At 38.6% G+C, this 16974-nt stretch overlaps 1 protein-coding gene across 4 annotated transcripts in view; it reads left to right on the forward strand.

Moving 5' to 3' along the window:
* The window catches only part of CDK14 (cyclin dependent kinase 14), a 325979-nt gene that overhangs the window by 168020 nt on the left and 140985 nt on the right, over nucleotides 1-16974 (forward strand). For all 4 annotated transcript variants that reach the window (XM_075082797.1, XM_075082796.1, XM_075082795.1 and 1 more), the window contains one exon: nucleotides 15877-15997. In XM_075082797.1, the coding sequence (XP_074938898.1) occupies nucleotides 15877-15997 (121 nt within the window). The remainder of the gene's footprint in view (nucleotides 1-15876; nucleotides 15998-16974) is intronic.

The following is a 16974-nucleotide window of genomic DNA, read 5'->3' on the forward strand; positions in this document are numbered from 1 at the left end:
CTTGAATAATTGTTGCTCTGAAAAATAGTCCTTGAACTCTGTTCCTGCATTTTTTTTTTCAATCTAATTAAAATTCCAGAGGAAATTAAAGTATATTAGGAATTCTCCTTTTGAAATGAAGAGCAAGAATTATTTTTGATCCTGTGGTGTGAATTTGGCTGTCTATGGGTTTGTTTATTTTTCCCTGCACATATGTCTGTCTTGAGTAGAAATAAAGTATTATAAACCTTTAATGAGTAACACAATAAGCAATTACAAACTTAAATGAGAAGAGCCTTGTGCTTAATGCTAGCTGCCATGCAGACTGGGCTCCATGGCTGTTCCTTAGCCTTTGGTTAGTAATTTCTTCACTTTAACTTTTTTTTGCTCTGTATACAGATGCATCTATTTGGCCTTGGATGTGTATTGACTTAAAAAAAGGAAAATCTTTGAGCCTTTGTTCAGGAAAGTCATTGCACAGTTTTAAAAGCAAGGTATGTTTCTAGAATAAATGCATTTATCTTAACTCTAAACAGTGTCAAAAGGCTGTAGAGCAGTGGATAGGATCATGAACGTGAAGACTGAACACTAAGAATATACTTTTTTCAGGAGTTAGTTGCAGCCAGGTGATTAGTAATCTAAGCAAATATGTGATTTGTATTCATATTGAACATACTATAACCAGTGCCATATGTCATTTCAGTGATCCTTTATTTTCAAAATGTCACTTTGAACGTCTAAGAAATACATACCAAACACTATAGAAGCAAATATAGCTGAAAACACCAGAGAACAGACAAGCTCTGCCAGGCATATTATCTTTGATTCTGCATGAGGTTTCTTCTGAGTGGCCACAGGCAGAAGGGTTTGGGACGTTGGAAGGGTTGAGATGGTAGCAACAGAAGCTCTGTGAGGAGATTAAGTCATATGGGAGGAAAATGTGTTGAGATGAACGAGGAGGTGGGCAACAACAAGGTGTTAAGGAGGCAAAGGTAAGATGCTGGAAGAGAGCGTGAGGGAGTACTTCAGTGTTGGAAGCAGCCCAGAGCAGTGGTGAAGTCTCCATTTGCTTCACTGACTGGACAAAGCCTTGAGCAATCTGGCAGGTTGGACTAGGCGAATCCTTTTTGTGTGGTTCTGTGGCTCAGTATATACCATGCTTGCTTTGTTTTGGTTTGGGTTTTTAGTGATTGGGTATTGGCATTTAGCTATTGTGTATGCTGATATAAATCAATGTTAGCTAATCAGTTGTTTGCACGCAGATTATCATACTTAATAAACTCCAGCACAAAGTCCCTAAATAGCTGATAACAATCAAGTAGGAGGTGGGTCCTACCTCCTGAGTGTGACTTTACAGGAAGGATTGACTCTTTTTGTGCCTTGTTTCTTACTCAGTGTCCCAAAACATCCACTAACAGCCTAATATTCTGACTTCCAGGGGCAATATGGACCTTTAATCTGATCATAGTATGGTTACTCTTATATACCCTTTAGTTAGAATAATTTTCTGCCATCTGGGTTTAAAAATATGTTGTTATACTTGTTATTAGAATTTTTGGATAAAACATTTACATAGCTTTTGAGGATAGGTGCATTGACATCACCTTTCAATGCATTGAGAAAATCCTCAGGGCACAGGTGTCGAAAACAAGACATTTAAACTTGACTAGCATGTGAGGCTGTGGTAGCACTTCTGAGGCTGGGGGAGAAACTGGCCAAATTACTAGTAGGGTGCTTGTCCTGCTTTATCTGGAAGCTGATCAAGCTGCTGCTGGGGATTGTATTTCAGGGGATTGCTTGTTTGTGAAACTTCCTTGCAGCCACCTTTCCCATTTACCTTTCCTGCTAGGCCTGCAATAAAAGCGAACTGCACAAAGTGGGTGGATGAGAAGTTTGAAGACCTGTTTGGTCTCTGTTTTGGATTGTGCAGTTACTGTTAGTGCAAGGACCTCTGGTATAGTCATATCTTTTAATTGGGATGCCATTCTTTTCAGTATGTACACTGACCTTCTCACTATGCTATGGGTCGAAGACACAGTATATGACTGTGACTATGCAGGTACCTGAGAGGCAGAACTGCAAAATATGATTTCAAAGTATGAAACATCATGTCTAAAAGGTATTGTTAGCTTGACTATAATTGGCAACGATAGGAAAACTTGCTGATTGATATTGTTGTTGTTATTAAGACTTGAGTAGACATTTCCCCTTCCCTCCTGTTCTCTACCCTGATTTTTGTTAGTTTTGGTCCTTTAAAAAAATCTTCAAACTGCAGTAATATCACAGCAAATTCTAGTGTTGCAAGGTGGGTGAGAAAGAGCATCTGGAACTTAGTGCTTTAGTGCTTGTTCCTGCAGTCATAGAGTTGCTCTTCCTCGTCTGTGGGAGTGGGCTTTGGAGAGAAGAACAGCATGAGAATCTTCATGGAAATGGCTTTCCTTTACTCTCGTAAATAACACTGACCCTGAAGATTTTCCTGTCAGCTTTTTGTTGTCTTTAGCAATCTCCTTGGATGAGTAAGGAGCTGCAGGAGGTCGGCATTGTGGTGGAAATCCTGCCTTAAGCTTTCAGAATTTTGTTAATATAAAGCCCTGTGATGTAGTAAAAGAAAGAATCAAGTGTGATTGAACCATGCATCCTTCTAGATATATAGGATGATTAATAATAGATCAAGTGAAGAGGCTTGAGGTTTGTAATAAAGAGAATTATACTCAATGGAGTTACAGTTTAAAACTGCAACTGAGTATTAAAGAGGATGTTTCCATGAATTTCCATATAGATTTTTCTGTGGGGAATATGTCAGGGATATGTTATGAGGGACAAGACTATTGCTATACAGTTTACTGTTAAAATGATTAAAGCTATGTTGACAACTTGAAAAAAATTATTTCTTTTTTCACAGTAAGAATCCTGTAAGGAATTTGTTTGCAATGTACCATATAAGATTCATATGAAAGGTTGGATAGCATAAAAGGTTGCTTGCATGGATAACTGCTATGTTTTTCTGTGTAAATGCTCCACAGAGTATCAGTTCTTGAAGGTGCTGGTATAAGATGTTGTCACGGTGCCTGAAGAGCTGGTACTTTATATTGTCGGCAATGCTTGATGACACTGTATGCAAAACTCCTCTGAGAGTGTCTTTAGTTATGTAGGCTGGCTACCTTTGATCTTCCTGACTTCAAGTGAGTTTGAGGAACAGGGGGCTGTGGCACAGCAGCCGCCTGGCATTCGGGATGAGCTGTAGGAGCGGCCTGGGTCGCTTCTGAGGCAGCTGACCCACAGCGGGCTCCTGCTGCCTCAACAGCCAGCCTTGTCGGGGCTGTAGAAATGGTGGAAGCTACCTGGATTTTTGTTATCGGAGGCTGCTATGGATAAAGCTTACCCCAAATGTAGGTCCACAGACCCCTCTAACACCCTGTCTGAATTGGACAGAGAAAGAAAAAGGCATGTCTTTCCCATATTCCTGGGGGAGGTTGCTGTTAACCCAGGTGCTGCCCGTTCCCCTCTGATAACAGCCTTTGAAATCTGAAGAATTTGTTCTTGGACACCCCAGGAAGGTCAGTAATGTGTTTATTTGAGGCCTATATTTGTATTGAATGTCAAGATATGAAGATGACTTCAGTGACAATGTTTTAAGTTGAAAAATAGGAAGTGGGAACCTGGAAAGTGAAACCTGAATGGCTCAAACTTGAGTTAGCTTGCAGGTCTTTATAAAAGACAGTTATTTCTGTAATTAACTGTAAATGCAGTGCTTTCTTTTGAGAGCAGAAGCTGATAATACTGTTCACAGAGGCAGCTGGGCTGGTGGCCTGGAGCAGCAGAACTGACTGTGCCTCCTGGCATAAGCTCAAACACACACTACCGAGTCTGTGAAAAAAGCCCTTACCATCCCGATTGCTTTCTAGATCCAGGGAAAGGGAGGCCAAAGCTCAGGAGTGGAGCTAGGGGACCTTCTAATCTTTTCTCCTGGAGGAAGGATTAAAGTTGTAGGCTATGAATGCTGTGGGTACTGTGGACCCAGAGACCCATGGCAGGCTGCTGTGTTATTTGCTTTCCCAGGGTGACAGGCTTTCCCTCTACCCCCAGATGTTCCTTCTCAATTTCTAATAGTACAACTGTCTGCTGTCAGGAAGTAGCCAAAGCTGCCTCCTTCCCCTCCCCTCCCAGGAGCAAGGGCTTCACGTGCTTTGCTCATGACCTTCTCTCATCTTGCGCAGAAGATATCTACGGTGAAGATGGAGAGGTGATGTGTAGGTGGCAGGAAATCTCAAGTGACAGCAGTGCAAAGGAGTAGATTTGATTTCTGGCATTTGGGCCGAAGAATTCCTCTGTACATTGTTTTAAAGGTGAAGATGTAGGAGGCTGTGGCCTAGAGCCGTTGCAGATGCTTCTTGCTTCTCACGTCTATTTGGTTTGTCGTTCCCATTGTGGACCTCAGTTTAATTTGCTTCATGGATCTGATGGTTTTATTGAGGTATCAGGTAAGTCTAAATAAAAAAACGCCATTGTGAGAATCGATGCAGGAAAAATACCTTATGGACAGAAATTGGGTTTGATAGTCTATGGAGAAAGAGTAGATTTGACACAGGTTTCCTGTGTGGAGACAGCACTTGACAAAAACTGTGACATTCAGTTTTGTTCAGCTAAGACTTTAACTTCTCAAGCCACACACTGAATTTTTAGCCGTGTCAGTCTTCACTGATTGCTTTTTAACAGTTGAAATTTAGATTCTTTAAATATACTAGCCTTTTCAGCTATTACTAAAGTAGATGCTGTAACTTAAGCCCTTTCCACTGAGGAGCAGTGTGTAGGATTATGGGCTGATAAGGAAACCTTTTTTAAAATATTGGGTTTTTTTAAGCCATTAAGGAGCCAGAGATTGGTGTGGTTTACTAGATGGTTCCCCCGTTAAACGCATCTCAGATTACTTTAGGGTTCAATCCTGTTTCCCAGTTGTTACAAGTTAGAGTTCTATTGAGCCTTTAAATAGGAAGAAAGCATCTTAATTATCCATTAAGGGCAATAAAGGAAGTTCGTTATGACACATTTAAAACAACTGTGATGAAAAATCTGTTTTAGTGTTTTGTACTTAAGAACAACATGGGATTTAGATGTCACCTGTACTGCAGCTAGCTCAGTGCTGACTGTGATCTTGCATTATTACCACAATCATGATTTTTTTCGTTGCTTTGTATTCCCCACCTAGGTGTCAGCCAGGCTGTTATGTGGTGATTGAACAAAAACCATGGAGAACTGTGATCTGCTGTCTATACAAGAGAGATCCATCCATCCAAATGAATCTGTAAATGTATTTAAAATCTGGGCAGTAATGACAAGGGGTTTTTTAATTCAAAAAAGCCTTATTCAGTCATGTGACCATGTTCTCCTATCAGTTTTACATGAGAACATTTTCTTTTCCTGCACATCTTGCTTCTTTTGTAGCCTTAGCCTTTTGACTACTACGGCTACAAGTCCCTCTGTGTAAAGTATTGAACTTTCTTTAAAACTGTGTTGTTCTGAAGATTCTTTGCCCGTTTCTGATATGGGAGTTATGGTGAAAAACAGCCACTATGGTCATGGTAGATTTTTCTAATATAGCCATCCTGGTTGATCCCATAGTACTCTCTATCTTTGTTTTTTTGGTCTGATCATGGTTTTGTTTAATGTTTCCTTATTTAAGAGAACATACTGTATTATATAGTAAGAAAATTATGCCAAATTTTAAAAGAATTTTAGTTTCATTAATGTATTAATAGTTATGCAGTTTTATTTTACATAGGAAATAATCAGCTATGTGGAATTTAAAGGATAACTGGAAAATGGTGTGGATTAAAGAAGGAAGAACTCCTCATAAGTCAGAACAAAAATATTGATATGCAAAGAAAAAGATAAACGTGACCAGGGACTGGCAGTTCTTTAAGAGAAATGTGCCATTTAACACAATATGAAGTAATTCCATAATTGAGATAGTGTTTTAAAGACGTGATGGCTCTGTAATTTATAACATCATTTGTTTTGCCCCAGACAGTATAAAACCTCACCTTATGCAATACAGTCACTTTTTATCTAGGTAATTTTGAATAATTTATGCAGGGCTTTTTCATTCCTTCTGAAGGACACAGTGGTGGTTATATTAATATATTTATAGATGCACAACTTGTACTGACGTAAATGAAAATCATGCTTGTAGGTCTACCTGCATTAGGATGAGAATTTCCCCTGTGGCAGTTGGCCTTCATGATAGCCGGAAGGGGTCAGGCAGCGCTTGTCTTAGTAATACTTAACACTTCTCCAGTGATTTACGCTTCCAAAGAGCTGTACAAATGTTAACTCCACATAGCCACCCTTATATATGTTACAAATAATCAAACTATAAGACTGAGAGGTCAAGCAAAATGTTGAAAGACACAAAGATACCAACCTTAAAAGTAGGAGATCAGGAAGGACCAGCTTTTTATCTGGGTGATGTGGGAACATTAACAACCACCTTGCATGGGAAGGAAATGCTGCTGTATGGCTTTACTGCTATGTGGTAGGGAGAATGGGTGGTTAGATCTTTACCTTGGTAAAGGTGCCCAAGCTCTCCTCCAAGGTCAGTTCAGCTTTTCATGCCTTTGGCTTTTATGGCTTATAATATGTCAGATTTTATAGCAATTTTTTCTGTGGTCATTGGAAACAAGAAAGGAGACTTTTAGATGTTATCTCTTTTATTCCCACCCACAGACATGAACATACTCATATCCTTCTTATTGCAGCAATTTTTAAGTCACTTGGACATAAAATTTTTCAGTTATATTTGTTCTTGAGGCTATATTTGCTTTTAAGGATATTTCTTTGTAATGGTCTTGCATGGAGAAGTACATCCATAGTCCTCAAGTTAAAGAATAGATAAAAGAATGGCTTGGTTTCAGTACTAGCAAGTTTTCATTTGTTTTATTCCGTTACAATACTGGGTTCTGCAATTCTATTGACTTAGTAGGGTTACATCTGTACATAATAGCCTAGATTTAATCGTATAGCTCTAATTTTGCTCTCCTGACAGTGGCATCTCAGTGTTTCAAAATCACTGCAGAGAAAGATGCCACGTGAGGAACATTTGCTTTTTAACTACATATTTCCAGAATCATACTGTTAAGGCACAGCCTTAATGCTCTTCTAATATAACTTTTTTTAAAAACAAAATTGTCTGTTTTCATTTCTTCTTTTTCTGTGACAAAATTTTATTAAGAACTGATCAGATGGCTCTGCAGGAATACAGATGCCTGATTACTGATGCAAAGTCAAATAATCATTTAGAACTAAGCATATTGGAATGTCTCTCACATAAAACTTTTCTTCTAAGATTTGTGATCCAGCTATTTTAAGATGACATACACATTAAATGAGTTTTGAAGAGCAATTCAATTGAACAGGTGAATCTGAGACTCCAGAGATTCCTGTTGTAAGATGTTGCTTTATAATATTGCTTTACAGAAGCAACAGTTCTTAAAGAGGTTTTCTTAATGGTTTCACACTTGAAAGCAAAGTGAAAATAATTTTAAAATTTAGTGAAATCTTTAAGTCTCCTATAGTTATTTTGTTCTTTTTATTTCAAAAAACTTTGAAATAAAAATAACTGAGAGGGTTTTTTTAAATTATTATTTTTGTTAGTTTTGCACCAATGCCTGTACCGTGCTGTACTGTTGTTTTCAGATAATTTTTCTCTGACATAAGCCAGAGCAGTCAGATGTGTTTGTAGATGCTGTGGGTGTTACCCAGTCAGTGAACATATGTAGTATTGTGATAGCACGTGCAGAACATACTGGAGTTCTTTGGCAGAACAGCCAAGACAGTGTTTTACCTGCTAAGGTAATATGTAAGCTGCAGAGTATAACATATTCTAGCAATGACAAAAATCAGCTGAGTATTTGTCTTATCTATAAATAGTCTGGCTCAGGTACTGGAAACAGCCTGGATTAAACTCTGTGATCACTAGAGAACCATTTGTACCAGGCAGGACACGTGGTTCAAAAGACAAGGCTGAATAATGGAACAAATGCAGCTGCATCCTGCAGCGTAGAAATGGATGCTTGGGTGGCACCTTAGCTGGAAAAGCAGGCACATCAAACTTAATTGCATTGGCTGTGCAGTATAGGGGCCAGGAGTCCGTGGCTGCTAGTTGCAGAATTGTGCCGTCTATACATAAGGCAGACCTTGTACTGTAAGAACTGATGGTTTCAATATCCATGTGGTGACAGTTCTTCAAATTCACAAATTCCACTCCTGCAGGGTAATGTCAAATGGCAGTATTGTTTGATTTATAAATAAAATAGTTGTTAGATCTGCTTTTCAAAAGTAGTGTTTGTAGATGTTTATGTTGTTCAAATACTTGCTTCTCCATGTAGCCCTGTTCTTGTTAAATTACCTATCCTAGACCAGTTCCTGGGATCTGATCTCTTTGTAAATAAATTTGCAGGTACTTGATTAGGCTTTTAGTAGCTGACCACGACTTGAGGTATCCTCTTCATCAGAGTTCTCCAGATATTTCACCTCTAGATGGGAAATGATGGATCAGCTAAACTGTAGTATACCACTGGAATAAATCACTTCATAGAGTAACATCCCAGGGGTCAGGTGGCTATCGTTGCCTTTCATCAGTGTTCCAGTGCTCCACAGATTAACTGCACTGAGTTTTGGACTCCATTAATAGAGGAAGAGAGTGGTATGCATTCTCTGTGGCATTACCTTGTCACTGCCAGTGTTGTATGGTCAGTTAAGAAACAAAATTACCTGAGTGTAAACAACTGGGATTAGATGCTTGAGTATAAAACTCTCAGTGAAACTTAGCTTCTGTGTTTCTGTTTGGATGACTGAATCACTACAGTAGCACCAAATTGTGCTCATTTAACAGTTCTTCAGCTGTCAGGTTTAATACAACATTAAACTAAAAGGATTTAAATGGTACTGCTGCCCATATATATGATGGGCTTGAATCTATTATGTGTTCAGTCCTCAGCACCCGAAGGAAGGGGGAGGCAGTTTGTCTACATGATAATTTTCTAAAAAAGATAAATCTTGCACAGCACAGAGCAAGCATATTTATTTCTTTACTGATATCTATTTAGCCTGTCTCATGCAATATGTCAAGCACCTACTGCAGTTCTATCAAGTGATAAGTTATCAAGGTACCAGTTGATAAGGGTTCATTCATTTTTACTTGAACCCCCCAGATGGAGTAATCCAAAAAATGGATCTTGCAGTCCTGCTTTTAGTTGTACAGATAGGGATAACAGTAAATTGTTAACTTCGTACACAATAACCTGCAGTAAATCGTTAACTTCCGTGATCACTGTCTGATGGACTATTATGCTTCACCAAATTGGACATCCATAGCTCTCAGTTCCTCTCCATACAACACTTTTCCCCTGGATCCCTTTGTTTTTTCTTTTCTGAATTCCTTTGATTTGTTAGGGGGAAATCCTAATGACAGTGAAACATTTATACCTGAAAACTGTAGGAAAATGGTCTGTTACCTCTCTTGTCTTCAGCAAGTTCATTGTTCATATATCTTAAAAGTCCATGTATAATTTTTCTATTATTATTATTCTCTTCTAAACTCAAATCATTGTCCAGTATTGGGGTCATCCATTCACAGCTGCTTCCCAGTTTTCTCTCTTTTCTCAGGGAATATTAAAATATCCTGAGATTCATTGCCTCTCATTTTCAGTGAAGAATTATTTTCTGCCTGTTTGTCTTTTCTAGAACTTCCTCCCTGAGCTCTGCAGATCCTCCCAATTTAAAACCATCTGTTCAGCCATTGTTAACTCTTTGCTTCAAACCTAATAACTTCACTGTGGAATGAGTAATACTGGCATTTTCACTTACAGCCTTATTAGCAAAGTGGTGTGTTCATGCTGGGACGTTGTTATGAGTACAGGACATCATCTTCATATAGATTTTTTGTGAGACAACAAACTGAGGATCATTAAGTAAAAATTCAGAATCTGGAAAGCAAGATTTAAATCAGTCAACTGTTAAGGTATTGGGGGCACGTATACCACATCCATAATGAATCCATGTCTTTTCAGTAATGCAGAAGTTACCTTTGATGTGAAATTACTTGCTGTCCTTGAGTTCTGTTAGCTTTCGCATCTGTGTGAATATTTACAGTGTTGGTGCAGATTGTTTATTTTTATTTTTTCTTCTGCCCACACTGTTATTTTTCTGCTTCCAGACTAGCAGAGGCAGTTTGAACATATTCATTCTGACCCAGAAGGCCATGGCAATGGATATATTTTCCCAATGTTGGAAATGGAACATATATTTCTTTCGCACTTCCATACCACTTTTTGATTGGAACAGAATTTTTAGTGTGTTTATTTCTGCTAATAGACACTGATGAATTTGGCAGACATGGTACATCAGTGGGCTTTTTCAAAATGTGTCAGAAATTTTTTATAAGGATTTTAAAGCAGGGAAATAAACAGCTTTATAGCTAGGATGGCTTTCAGTCAAATTAATCAAAGGGATCTTTTAATATACAACTGACAGCTGAGCTCTTTCTCATATCCCACTTTTCCACTGCCTATGATCCTTTGGGTGGCTCAGGAGGCAGAGGAGAGAGGTGGTGACGAAAGAGGTGGTGCTGGAGTTGTTGAAAAAAGAAAACCACTTTTCACAGGGGCTAAGTCGTTCTTCCTGGTAGCAGAAAAAGTATTTCTGTGTCTCCCCTTTCTGTAACTTGTGTTTGTCAAATTGTCAGTTGAGTCCTATTCACAGACAAGAATAATTATCATCCCTGTTAACGTAAGTGATTGTCTGAAGACATACATGAGATAAGATTTGCAGGGAAAAAGAATCTTTTATTAGAACAACTGATAGAGCTGGAAAAATCAGACAGGCCAAGAGGCACACATGCCTTTTGCCTTACTTATTGTTCTCTGCCTCTTGAAGTCTGACTCCTCCACTCCAGTTTGGAAGACCAGTCATTGCTCAAGTGCATTTTGGAAATACTAATTTGGGAACCTAATTAGGCTCTCCCTGATAGTGGGTAACTTTTATAAATGAACAACAGTACCATAATCTAGTGGCTATATTAGAACTCAGACATAGGATATTGTAGGAAATTAATCTTATTTGAAAGGAATTTAACGCGGATGCTCTGGTAAAGCTGCATTTTAGAGATGCATTCAGGTAAATAGCAGAGGGACCTAAAGGCTGCAGTCACTTTTGACTGCTGAGAACTGTCTTCTGGGTTACAGAGCTGACTGCTGCATTGAAGCAGTGTCAGTGTTTCCACCCACTTTACTTCTGTTTTGTTGTCATTCGGGTACTCATTGAATAACATCGGAAAACAAGTAGATGAGTAAAAAGGTTAAGTGAGGTTGATAGTTCATGATCTACAATAGAATACATCAACAATATTTTAATATTTTAATACTGTTACTGAATTGTAGTTATGGTTTTATAAGCTGTTTACCTAGGACTCTAGGTAATTGTTAAAATAGAACAGGAGGCTGAAAAAGGAAGCATGAAAAGAATCCGAATCAAGGACAAACGGCAACAAAAAAAATTTATTTTTTTTTTTTACAGTATGCCTTGCTAGAGCCCTTTTTGATATATCTAAATCAGAACAGTAAACAGCTCAACACATTTAAGGTATAATGGAAAGGGAAACCATGCACATGGTTGGCAAGACCTTGTTTTTGCAGACGTGACTGGTTTTCCTTATTTGCAGAATTGTATTGGCTGTGAACAAAGGCTTCCTGACTGTCTTATGAACTTGACTAGAAAGCCATCTTGCAGCTAAAGAGATATCAAATATTAATATTTGTGCTCATGTAGCCAAAGGTGTGTGTATTGAATAGGTCTTGAGGCTGGATGTAGCTACGGCCTCTTGTAAAAGCCAAATATAATTTTAAAATTACAGTGATAAATCAGTGCAATGTGTTTTGTCAATAACCAATGCTAGATAAAAATCAGATACAACCTCTGTGTCTGAGATAAAAGATAAAGCCAGACAAAGGAGAGAAAATTGTATTTGCCAAGGAAGGAAATATCTTTTTTTTTTTTTTTTTTTTTTAAATTCAGAGTAGGAGGCAGCAGGAGGTTTTGTGTGTTAAAGACATATACATAGATAGGCATAGATCATTCACTCTGTATTTTAAATACAGGCCATTGCAGGGTACCCTGAGCTGTTGATAATTAATGAGTTAAAAGAATGTTGTGGTTTGTGTCCCAGCGCAGGTAGATGCTGTTGTGCAAGCCTTGCAGTATGTAATGCATGGGAACAGTTTCTTCTTTCAGTTTGGATAAATAATGGCCAGAGAAGTGAGTGCCTGGAGAACATTATACAGTGTCTGTTCTTCCCATACTTGCACACAAGTTCCCCAGTGGGTCTGATGTGACCTGACTTTTAATAACTGGGCCTTGTGCTTGGCTTCCTTCTCTGAAGATAAGGCTGCAACAGCAGGACAGGTGTTGACCTTTTATCTTTCAGAAGACACAGGAGCCTGAGGGGAGTTCGCTGCTTGTCAGGAGGTCCTCCCTCCACCTTCCCAGGTAGAAAAGTGCTCAAGCAGCAATATGTAAATATTGGGTACTCACCTGGTGATCTCTCCATTTACCTTTTGGCTTTTATGCACGCTGGCCATTAAGGTTTGAAGTTTGGATAATCGCCCATAAGCTCTGTCTTTTTAAAACAAGATTGTCGCTCTTCCTGTAGTGTAACCATGGAAACAGACAGGGAACCCTTAAAGAATGTGATCGAACATGCTGTGCTAATTAACCCTACCCTTCAGTTTTCTTTCAGTTGAAGGATGTGGTTAAATAAATTTTGCATGAGTAAGCATATTTGGATGTGCAAAAGGGTATAAAATATGTCGCAAATTTTCTTGCAGAAGGATATCTAAAAAAAACCCTGGCAACTGTCATCTATTTACATCTGGAGCATCAAAATAAGAAATTCAGTATCTTGTTAGTGTTTCACATATATATATTGATAGCATTCTTTCTAAACTACAAATATATCTGAAAGATGGAGATATTTTTTCATGCCTTAAGTGTGATGAGAGATGTTTGCCTTAATTTTGAGTCTTCAGGTGAAAGTATTCAAAACTGCAAATGCCTTCTTTATGCAGAGCGTTATTCAGAAAAAGCAAACTTTGCTTCCTCCCTGAAAGAAAGCTCCTCTGAGGCATTAACCTAATTCAGGTCTTTTCAGTTCTGCACAGGAGGAGCCACTGACCGTGCCAAAGTTTCCTCTGCTGAATTTTAGCCTTTGTATTTCCTTCAGTTGTTCACCCCTGCTTTCCATTGGAACACTTAGTTTCCGAAGTAACGTATGTGCCCAACTAGGAAACCAATCAGCCACAACTTAAAATATATGGCCTGTTCCCCATAAACCTCTTAAGCACGGTGATGCTGTCTGATGCCAACGTATGGCCTCAACTTGCTTTTACAAATTAAGGTTTTGTTCAAAACTTTCTCCATTCCAGTAATGACCCTCTTATAACTGAGAAACCAGATGTAACAGCTAACCTCAAATGAGGCTTTCATGGTGGCTGGGATTAGCCCAACAGGGCCATCCTTTGAAAATCGGATGAGTTTTAGTTAACCTGGAATGGATTAGAGGTGGAGGATATCTGGAAGCAGTGGGCTGAGGAAACAGGATGGGCAGCAGTCCCAGCAGGATGGGAGGACTGGGTCCATGCTGAGCAGTCAGACAAGAGGAAAGGTGTGCCTGGGCTGACTAGAGCACTTGCAAATTTCCATCCCAGCCAATAATGTAGCAGAAACTGGCAGGCAAGCATGGATAACGTATTATTTGCAGTGTCATGTCTGGTATGGCAAGTTGGGTACTCATTCTTCCCTGCATGGGAGATTTCTTGAGTGTGTGGATCAAAGACTTTGTGTCATGGAGACCTGAGTTCATTTTTCACCCACAAGTTCTAAAGTTTTTTGACAGTTTTCCCCAAATCACGTGATGTTGCTGGCTTCTTCAAAATGGCTTTTCCTTGCCTGTCTATGCCTTTTCTCCTGTCAAAGCTAGGTAGAAGATGAGAGAAGAAATTGTTTGCAACCAAATTCAGTCTTCCTCAGGCAAGACTAAAGGGGGGCTCGGACAGGCAAAGAAAGATGGAGGCATTCACCATCTGGGCTTCTCAAATCCTTTTATAATTTTTATTTAGCTTAATAAGAGTAGGTCCATATCCACAGATTCAGGGACTGCTGTTTCAATTTAGTCACGCGGGATATAGGTGCTCAGAAATTCAGACTTGTTGATGTTTCTCTGGGTTAGGAATAAGAACTATCCATCAGTTAGAGCATTTGGAGGATTCTTATATCCTAGAAGCAAAAATGTTAATCTGGAGGTGGAGGCACTGCAGAGTGTGTGATATGACCTTTCCTCTGGCCTCTTTGGGGCTGTACCTGGCCGACCCCGAGTTGTCTGTGTGAGCCAAGTTATTAATCAAGCTGGTGGCCAGGTGCACAAACAAAAGAAATGGATACCTGAAGACTTCTTAAAAAAAAAAAAAAAAAAAAAGTTATTCATATGTTTTTTAGAAGAAATTCTGGCATATAGGTCAAATTATTCCCCTACACTGGTCTAATTGCTGTAATCAGCTGATAAGGCAATCTACTGGCAAGATTTGCCATCATTACTATGGAGATATATTCACTGAGATTAACTGTTCTTAAATAGCTTCTCCAGCGTATTAAGAATAAGGGTGCAAAGGATTTTCATCTGCACTGTTATGTGAATTCTCATGTTGCATATTTCTTTCTGAGTGTATGACTTTGCTTTATGGTTTGTGTAAGGTGTAAGACATGACCTCCTGTTTTAGTAATTTCATTTGTTTTGTGAAAGGGAAATCAGTAGTTCTTTGTTTAGGAAGACACAAAAAAACCCAGCAGCGCATTCTCCTGATTTCCATTACTTGTGCATGTCCACTGTTCCCAGTGAGGGAGCGGATGGTGTCAAGGCAGTAACTAGGAGCAGATTAGTTGGAAAAGGTGTTTGCAGGCCCATGATGGGAACAGTCACCATAGCCCTGAAAATCTTTTTCCATTTCCCAGAGGAGAGAGGCTTCTGTAGGAGAACCATTAGGAAAGTATGCTCTCTGCTGCTGTTTTTAGCGTATGTGGGTCTCTCCTAAAATCTTTCCAGTTTTTACATGATTATGGTTGTGTACTACTGTGAATTATTTTAAATGACTGACAAGCTGAAAAGACAGTTATTGTAAATAGTATATCTTAGTAGGCCACAGATTTCATTGAAATGATTTCTGCTTCTGAGATTGATGCAGTGCCGATACACATTTATTGAGAGAAAAGAATTTTGCATATACCATTTTCTGATGTATTACTGCAATATTAATATTTATTTGAATGGTAATGTTTAAGTGTGTCTACTGCTTTCAAATATAAACTTGAATAAGCAGGCTGAGGTTTGCAGTGTAAATGTGGAAGGCTTCCTTAGGCTCCCCTAAAAAACCAAGTCTCATCTGTGGCACTATTTGACTTGTCATTTCCTTTTACTAAATAACATTGAAATAAAAGTCTATCGATGCCTAAGGATGAGCAGTTAATGGAAATTAAAATCTTTGTTTATTTGTCTTTCATTTAGGTGTACCACAATGTATCTGCATTTTTTCTGGCTGGGCCAGTGGTTGTCATTATGAAAAGCATATTTTATTATTCCTTCATAATTCATAGCTCTGTTTAGCCGGATACTAAATGACAGATGATACCTTGTTCTTTCGTTAAGTAAATTATTCCAATGCTAGAAGAAAAAAATGCTTGCAACATGTTGTCATGTTATGTGATGTGGATGCATATATCCTTTTAGGATTGTAACTATACAGCAAACTATTTCTTTGTTTTGGTTGCATTAACTTATTTGTATTTACCCCACAGGTCTTGCAAGAGCTAAATCAGTTCCCAGCCATACGTATTCCAATGAAGTGGTAACCCTATGGTACAGACCTCCAGATGTCCTTCTGGGATCAACAGAGTATTCCACCTGCCTCGACATGTGGTAAGTAAAGAAACCTTACACAAGACTCTATGTAGGTGCTTTAGCTTTGATTTTTTTTTTTTTTAGATGTATAAAACAAATATGTAGCAATATTAGTGATACAGGTTAAAAAACTTGTGTTTAGAAATCTGTGTGGTTCACTCGGTATCTCCCTAAAGGAAACCCTTCCTGCCACCTCATCGGTTGGAGCTGGTACCTATTGTTGACACACCACTAGAAGAGCCATTGGTGCTTTGCGAGAGACTGATTCATTCCTTGACTTCTGTAGTCTTGATGTGGTATTTAGGTATGATATGGTAGTTGTTTTGCAGAAGAAAGATCTTCACCATGCCCAGCTGTAGCAAGAACAAAACCAGGAATCTCTGGATGTGAGGATACAGCCTTAGTTCTTAATCTACTGTACTTGTTAGCAGAAAATCAGTGTGTGACACATCACTGAATAGTTTTCTTTCAAACCTACAGATTTTGTTTAGACCTGCAGGTTTGAAAGAGCAGTTTGATGTGTACAGTATGCAGCACCTTGGTCCTTTCTGATGACATCATTTAGTCCTCTGTTGAACAAAGAAGGCGTTTGGTTTTTTGACTGTTAGAAATCAAACTGGAGGTTCTTCGTTTATCCTGTAGGTACTGAGGTCACAGGATCTCTGTAATCTGTACAAATTCTGTAACTAGAAAGAGCTTCAACTGTGTTAGTTGAAGCAATGCATATTGATACAAGAGACAGAAACGTGGTAAAAAATATTTTTCCTTACGAAGAAAGTCTCATGCTCTGGAAGACGTTAAATTTTCTTTGAATGTGTATTTGAGTTTTTAAGTATATACCGTTGTTTCATTTGAGAAAAAAATATACTGAGCAAATTTCAGAAAAATATAATGATTTTGTAGTTTGCTGAAATATCTGTCTTTAATACAGGCAACCTAAATTTAGAATTATGATTATGTTAAAATCTAGAGGTAACTGTAAGATAAGGTTAAAA

Source organism: Phalacrocorax aristotelis, chromosome 2 (assembly GCF_949628215.1).
Source record: "Phalacrocorax aristotelis chromosome 2, bGulAri2.1, whole genome shotgun sequence".
Taxonomy (NCBI): domain Eukaryota; kingdom Metazoa; phylum Chordata; class Aves; order Suliformes; family Phalacrocoracidae; genus Phalacrocorax; species Phalacrocorax aristotelis.